The following is an 8,478-nucleotide window of genomic DNA, read 5'->3' as shown; positions in this document are numbered from 1 at the left end:
GCTTGACTTTGTGAGTACATGTGCTTCCAAGCCCCACGCTCGGCGAGTTAGGTGTACAAGTAGCCACTTTCAGTACCACTGAAACTTAGAAGCTGTGAATGAATACGATGTATTGAGACAGGCTTCGATGGAAGAAAGCCAAACTGTTTTTTCCGTAGCGTCCACTTGTTAGTTGGCCTGACTGTCTGATAGATCAGCTGATAGATACTCAGAGTCGCACTCTCAAGAGGTCTATCCCATTTCACCATAGTCCCGTTCCACCTCGACCCTTCAAGATTGGTCTGTCCCGTGTTGATTTCGTAACTTCACCCCCTTGGTGATGCGTGAAGCACTGGGGAATGGGAGCGTCTAGTTCAACTCAATCAATATGAGCGACTGTCTCATCAGCATTTATGTTCAACGTTGATCGTATCGAAACATACTTTTAACGTGAAAATGGAGACTTTTTAGGCTGAAGCAAAGTTCACCATTTCTCTCCACTCATTTTTGTTCGCAAAACAGATAAAGCCAGGCGTAGTGTCTATACATTTGTTTTCCACCGTCAGCCTAATTCGTTTGCAGTTCCACTAAAACGACCCTTTGTCGATGAACTACTCGGATGGATACTCCAAGATATAAGGGCTAAACTTCTGGGTAGAAAGCCCTTTACTTGGCACGCCGTTCATCAGCCTTTGAGAAGGTAGTTCTTCCTTCTTCATACCAATTGCTAGATATTGCTTCCCAAGGAACACTAGTAATAAGTATTTGGCCTCCCTCTTGAAGATAATCCCCTAAAATCCTTACTGAAAGGAAACGTTGTTCTGAACTGTTTTTGGGGATTGGCTTAATTTCAAAGGCGATCTAAAAGTTGTTTAGACAACTGGTTCCAGTCCCTCATTGGGCGCTGATTTTGAACAATTACAGTAATGTGGAGTATTTTGAAGGAGATTTCATCCTGTAAGGCAGGTTAGTCTGAGCTGAAAAGTCGAGAAGCACTGTACAGCTGCTTCAGCCCTATTGGGAATCCTCGGTAACTCATGAAACTCCAGGGAGTATCGAACCAGCTGGTAGTTCGAACACTTAACCGCTCAGCGGTGAGCGGCTCGGGAAATCAGTCAACACATGATCAGGTGACGAAATTCACATGGTTGAAGGATGAGCGGTGCTTGAGTCAATCACACTACCAATCAGCAGCCCGTCACAGAACGGTTGGTGTTTTGGCTACTGACCAGAAGGTCGCGAGTTTGAAACTCTTCGAGGTTCGTGAGATGCGCATTACTGATGATTCTCATTAAGGATGAAACAACTTTAAAGTACACCTCGGTTTTTTGGACGAAATCCCAGCTGAAGGTTACCAATTCCTCTCTCGCCATAGTGTGTTGCCCCAAAAGAGTCGGTACCCGGGCGCTATCGTTTTTGTAACTATTTTTAACCCAACAATTCTTTGGGAACTTTAGGCACGTTTCCCCTTTTTGCTGCATAAAATGGAAACCAAGGTAACTTTTGCTAGTCGGTCCCAGCCTGCCGATCGATTTTCCAGCTGGCCAGGCTGCATTCCAAGTCACCCGATCAACGTTGCCTAGCAACAATATTGATCGGAACGGATTAACTAGCTATTTGCCATCCTTATTTAGTTGCCCAAGAATTAACTATTTCTCTTAGTTCATGATGGGTCACGTCGTGACGCAGGAACTCGTTGAAGAGCAGTGTTGCCCTCTAGCATCGTGCGTGTATCTCGTCCCAGCCTGCCGATCGATTTTCCAGCTGGCCAGGCTGCATTCCAAGTCACCCGATCAACGTTGCCTAGCAACAATATTGATCGGAACGGATTAACTAGCTATTTGCCATCCTTATTTAGTTGCCCAAGAATTAACTATTTCTCTTAGTTCATGATGGGTCACGTCGTGACGCAGGAACTCGTTGAAGAGCAGTGTTGCCCTCTAGCATCGTGTGTGTATTTCGGTAGAGTCACCCACGATTTGTCAGTTTCAGTTGTCACGCCTCTTCCATACCCAAGCGTCTGGACGTAGTAAAAGACTTGATCAAAAGTTGTTTGCAGAGTAAATCATTTGACCACGGGAGTGGTGGTTCAGTCAACCCGACGTTAGTGAAGCGTGTGAATGGTTCAACTTCAGCTGGTTCCTTTCTTCGCGTTTGGAGGCGATATATCCCGACTGGTAGTTGCTGGCCGTCTCGAGGTTTGATTTCAGAACTCAGTCAGATTCACAGTCTGTCACCGCATTGGACTGACTACCCACAGGGCGTATGATGCTGCTGAGTGTTAGTCAACAGTGGTGGTAAACGAAGGGAAACTTAATATTTCAATCCACTCTTTCGAAAATGGAACTCAAGTTCCATGCCACGGGTGATGCTCAGTGTTCCGACGAACAGGAATATGTGTAGAATAACCTTTTTGCTGTTCAGTCATACACTTCACTAGTGATTTCTTGGGGAGCGAAAATAAACGGATCGTATAACTGGAGTGAACAACCACAAAGTCAGTAGGACCATCCAGGTGCGCATACAAACCGATAAAACGGTTTTTAATAGGTCTGGACAAGCAGGATATAGTCGTTCGAGCTCGGTTTGCAGTTTATTCCGTCTGTCTCTAAATGTGTTCCTTTTTTCGGTTGCCTCGTTCGACAGTGAGCGCGTAATTTTGTCAATGGTTGAAGCTAGTCATTAGTATCCAGCGGACAGAATCTATTGCTTGAACCCCGTATAACTGAGTTGATCCGCAATCGTTTCTGTCAACTTTCACATCTAATGGGTTCCTAACAGTCTCCACTTGACCCATCTGTCATTCCCCTCCGGTTGTGCTAGTCCATTAAATGCCAGAATGCATGGTCCATGCAGTACATTTCCAACGAAAGCAGTCTTACATAAGTTATCCAGAGCGGCATAGTTGCATACATACCATAAACCACGGGATTATTCACTGGGAAAGTGTCTTCCACTATCCCCATGACCTTCTCTTTCCAAAAACAAGTCACGTGACCTTATCGTGTCATGTTTTCGCCTAGCTAACACCGTTAACCCATTTCAGATTGTCAAGGCTTTCAAGGCTCTCCTATACAATGAGATTCGTGCAGCTCCGGTGTGGAACTCCAAGACGCAATCCCTCAGTTCCATGCTGACCGTCACAGACTTTGTACAGATGCTTCATCTATGCTGGTCCGAAGATAAAACGGAAGTGAATAACAAAAGACGCTTGGAAATTGATGATTTTGATCGAATGACCATACAGCAGTGGAAAGGTGAGTAGATTGTATGATAAGCGTTTTGGGGAGCAATATTCGGGTCTCGCTTTCGAAAATACTAGATGCGGCAAGCTCGTATCAGAGGTTGAGAGATCGGGAACTCTAGGCAAAGCAGCAAAACTCTTGTCACGCCTCCTTGTTACTTGCCCTCGCTTGACCCCCTGAAGAGCATGAAATCTAAAGGGCAAAGTTGTCAGTTCTCGTCCATTTCACAAGGTAGATGTCATCATTTCCTTCATTTTGTGCCTCAACGATTCAGTCTTTTACGGTTATCACACGGTGAATACGCTATCTTGGGGTTTTGCGAGATAGGTATGTTTGTTCATAGCCACACCACTCTCGTTTGAACAGACGTCCTCCTGTTCTGGCGTAATTATTCTGGTGAGTCCACATCAAAGGGAAGCACTGGACTCGAGTTTCGCTCTCATTAGAGCTCATCATCTCGAACCGCCGTTGTCTCAGAACTTGGTTGAAACTGCAAGCTAAGGTGACTGGGCCATGTGTTACGCAGGCCGCCTGCCGACACGAGCACTGTTTTCTGTGCGTAAACCTGGAGGTGGACGGATTTTGACGTGTCAGAAGAGAATAAAGGATGCGATTTAAGTGCTGTTGGGGCCGTTTTGATCTTCCACGTGACCCTTCCTGTGATTGGCTGGAGACAGTGAACGATATGGCGTTCATGCTGGCAGATTGTCTGACTGTATGTCGGAGGTGTATACACCTCGGTTGTTTGTGCTGGGCTTGCCCTAGGTCCCTTCCCCACCTTCTTCCTCGGATTATGAGGCTGTTTTTAGGTAAACTGACGTTCGTACGATACTGAAACAGTGAACGACGTTCATGCTGGCAGATTGTCTGACTGTATGTCGGAGGTGTATACACCTCGGTTGTTTGTGCTGGGCTTGCCCTAGGTCCCTTCCCCACGTTCTTCCTTGGATTATGAGGCTGTTTTTAGGTAAACTGACGTTCGTACGATACTGAAATATCCGCGTTCTTATCCGGTGTTGCTGTCATTGACACTAATGACATGTTTTAAGATCACGTGGCTGCTGAATATCGCTCATCTGTTGCAGTATAGAGATGCAGACATGTCGGTATCAGTCTCTCTCCATCCCCCCATGTTTAAGCCAGTCAAATGTAGATTATCACCGTTGACGTCAATCGCTCTGTTTGGACACAGAGGACAGAGTTTCTTGACCTGATAGCGATTAAATCTATTGTAGCTAAGATAAACAGTCTCACAGTCTTTAGCCGATGTACTGGAATACGAATTTCACACATCTTTGGATTCAAACTGTTGAGTGATTGAAGCAGTCGTCGCCACACCTTTTCGAAAACAACTCGAAAGACGCTTCCGGTGCTTTCTCATCTGCAGAGCTCATGAGGAGATTTGCAACCGTACTTTATGATGCAGTTGAAGAATAAATTGAATTCGTTCCTCGTGGGACTGCCCGCAGGAACCACGAAATACCATCGGGTCCTCATGCCCAGACATGAGCACAGGTAGGACTCGAACCAAGGACCACCCGGTCAGTGAGTTCGAGCCTTAACAACTGAGCTATCTTGAGCCTACCTTTCTTGGTAGAACCCAGCTGAGTTCTCCGTTGAAACCAAACTACTGTTTACATTGGTGTACTTCGCGGAAAGCATAGTTGGTTGAAAGCCCACTGACTGGATAACGAAAACGAAACGCCAGTTTAGGGCCACCTATCGACACACGACACTTTTGTTGGCAGTGTGGGAAAAGTTGAAGATTCTGTCGTTCGTGTAAGCCAAGCCAACCTTTACTGATAAACCTAGAAGCACTGTACACTTGTTTCATCCCAACTGAAAAACATCACTCGAGCGCATCTCACGAAACTAATCCGTTCAACTTGTGTCTAAACACTGAGTTATGTTAATCTACATCTTGTTTGCAGATTTTATCCGGCCCGAACAGCACACAAGATCCACGGCAAAACGAGCCTCTGTCTCCGGCGCCCTATCATCATCTACTGAAAGCCGTGTCATCAAAACCGGTAGTCTGCCAAAGAAAAAGCATGGTTCATGCAATCTTCCTCAGGTGACCTCCTGTCCGTCGTCCAATATCTCTTCTCCATCACGATCTCGTTCCCGCTCTTCATCATCCACCTCATCCAGCAGTCAGTCGTCAATTGCCTCCCTTCCGTCCAATCTGTCTGCCCTGCCTGATGGCAAATCTGAAGAACAGACAGATCCTCACACATCTGACAACAAGACACCCGTACCCGGCTCGTCTTCCGATACTTTCTGGTCAGCTGCCTTCTCAGCCCTTCCCACCCCTCGGACGACTTTCATTACTCACAGCCGACTGCTTACAGTCGACCCGGAGGAAGATTTGTTCAAGTCCCTACGCATTTTGTCTCGCTTCCGGTTACACTATCTGCCTGTGATAGACTGCCCGCAACAGCGAACCGGCAACATTCTATACATATTGACGCATCGCCGACTGCTGAGCTACCTGTTCAGCAAACTGCCCCATCTTCCTCAGCCAAGATTCCTTCAAGTAAGCATTCTGGAACCTTTTTCATAAAGGAAACTACTACTGCTGAAAACTCTTCGACAGCCCACGATGGGTTTCGCCCTTCCTGGGGCTCATCAAGTAGGCGCAGTCCCCGAGTTTACGTCAACCCTCATGTTCCACTTGAACTCGAATTGAACTGTTTTCGAGAAATACAATGGTATCCAGGAATTGTATACCTGAACCCAAATTGGACTGGTTGTGACGAGTACACTCATTTGCAAATCAATTTGGTTTTCACATTTGTAAATCAATTTGGTCTTCACAAGAGACTCAACTGAACCTCTCGTTTATGATATGCTGCAACTGAATGTGCTGCACACAGGCTGCCTCATGTTTCAGTTGGCAGCATATTCGAGATATCACAGTACATTTCCATATCTTGAACGAGAGATTCAGCTGAGTCTCGTGAAAGCCATTCTGAAGCCTGTTAAGTTGATGCTTCCTCAGTCGGACGATGTTCAGCTACACATTGATTGGTTCTTTCCCGCAGTTGCGAGAGTTACTCAGTATTATCCTTTTGTAAAGCGAGGGATCGTTGGTCACGCATCTTTCGGAGTATTTGATCACTGCTCATGAGCATCCTACGGTTCGAAATACTGGGTCACAAATGACCACTTTCAAAGTCCTTGCGTCGAGTCTACTGCTATTTTATTAGTAGTTGGACTCCAGATAGCGTTGACAAAGTCGACGATTAGGGTTGTGTGGTCTGTCACTAACGGGGATCAAGTCAGGTCAGCTGTTTGCAGGGTTCCATGTCCGACAGCCTACTCACTCGTACTGACTGGTCCCGTAACAGCAAACTCCATCGTGTGAGGTTCCCAAATACCGAGTGTTACTCTTTAGGCGAACGCCAGCCATATCGTACTAAAACACATGTTGATAGTCATGGTTGTGGGTTTCGCTGAACTGGGGGTCTCAGATCCTTGAATGTTATGTTTACAATGTAGGTGTAGAATACTTTGACGTATTCGGGAAAGTCCACTTGAGTGACGCGCAAAATCACAAGCCAGAAATTGTGGATTCTTGAGATTTATCAAAAGCTGCGGTACTACACGTATAAAATAGGTCATAAAAGGGGTACAAACCTCAAATTATGAGGGTATCCGTCCAAACTGTTGCACGAAGTAGTGCAAGTCCAAAGAAAGCCCGAAGAAGATGGCAACTGGGTCTTAGTTTGCGACACACGCCTGGGCACAACACGTGGTGACGCAAAATGATCAAAAAGCGCGCGTAAATGATGGTCGACCAAATTGGTTCGACAAGTCAAGGGTTAAAAGTTCAAATGCATATCGAGTCGATGAGGTAGACGCGGTAAACACTGGCAGACAAGGGAATAGTTTGACCGGGGGAAAGGAAGTACAGTAGGTTTGCGTACAACTACCGTTTGGCCACTCAGCGTTGCAAGTGCTTTCTCTATGGAGCCACTTTGAGTTCCTGTTACCACTTATAGACTGGTTTTTGTTGTCGTTCGTCTTCTGATTAGCTGGCGTCAGGTTCGACACCTGTATTCTCCCTGCGTGAAACTACAAACGTTCCCTGGCATGCAGTCTCATGCGTGCATAGATCGATCGGCCAGATAACATACGGAGCACGCTTTGAAAACCTACAAGTGTTCTGCATAAACTCAGCAGTCTAATGCATAAGGCTCTTTGAACGTTGCTGAGCGCACATCAACAAATTCCCTTCGAGTAGCCAAGTCTCTGAGAAGCAGGAACCCGTTCCTGTGAGGGTCACCTGAAGTAGAAGGTCAATTGATCCCTCTGCAGTCATCAGTGCACGCCAGTCAGAAAGACAAGAGTCACATCTGCCTTAATGAAATCTGAAGTCTGATTCAAAGTGATGATGAGGCACCTTGAACTGCTATGATGGTGACACCAGCGCGCTGTCGCGAGGATATTCTTGCCCCAAAGCCTCCAAAGTATGGATCTGGAAATCAGCATAGCAATACGATATTCCATGTAGTCACAATTTCCGGGTGCTTGCTTGCTCTCATAAGGTGGAAAGTCGTATACGCATAATCTAGCCCAGCGTTGAGTGCTACTCACTCCCATTTTGCCTTCGCATCAACTGACTACACAACAACACTGTGCATTATCCAACGTGTCTTCTTTTTTCCAGTCCAGTCTAACTGATCTGAATGTTGGCAGCTTCGGTCGTATTGTCATGGTTACCCTATCAACCAGATTACGCGAGGCTGTGGCATTGTTCTCACAGGCTCAGGTGTCCCCGTGGATTCACGGATAACCGACGGCTGATTACTTTGTTTTCCAAATATGATGTCATCGTAAGTTGTTTGCCTGCTCTAGTCTTGTTTCCACCTTGTGCTCACTTTTTCCCATCTTTCCATATCGTTGATAGGTCATTTTGCGAGTAGTATCACCACGAGTGGCAGATGTGTTTGATGAATAAACATTCGAGTCTCTATTTGCCCAGCGCACATTCTACCGATCACGTGATGGTAGTTGACTGGGAGACTTCATGGCTGTCCAATAAATTTGGCTTTTCCGCGTTTCTCGTTTCATAAGAGCGTTATTGGGGTGAGAAACGTAGTGGTTAGGGCGCAAATTTACTGACCGGATGGTCCGTGATCGAACCCGACCTCTGCCTCTCGACTTCCTCTGTCTAGGCTTGGGCAACCTGGTATTATCCCATCCCTTGTGTTTCCTTCAGGTGGCATGGCAGTTAGGCACCAAAAGGGTG

General features: G+C 46.3%; 1 protein-coding gene across 1 annotated transcript in view; it reads left to right on the top strand.

Moving 5' to 3' along the window:
* The window catches only part of T265_13262 (hypothetical protein), a gene marked incomplete at both ends in the record, with an annotated part of 133,327 nt that overhangs the window by 118,743 nt on the left and 6,106 nt on the right, over positions 1 to 8,478 (top strand). The window contains 3 exons of the mRNA XM_009168011.1: positions 3,026 to 3,236; positions 5,156 to 5,760; positions 7,897 to 7,998. Of these exons, the coding sequence (XP_009166275.1) occupies positions 3,026 to 3,236; positions 5,156 to 5,760; positions 7,897 to 7,998 (918 nt within the window). The remainder of the gene's footprint in view (positions 1 to 3,025; positions 3,237 to 5,155; positions 5,761 to 7,896; positions 7,999 to 8,478) is intronic.

This window comes from Opisthorchis viverrini (assembly GCF_000715545.1).
Source record: "Opisthorchis viverrini unplaced genomic scaffold opera_v5_50, whole genome shotgun sequence".
NCBI lineage: Eukaryota > Metazoa > Platyhelminthes > Trematoda > Opisthorchiida > Opisthorchiidae > Opisthorchis > Opisthorchis viverrini.
The sequence above is the reverse complement of the archived record's forward strand: the minus strand, read 5'-3'. Positions and strand labels throughout refer to the sequence as shown.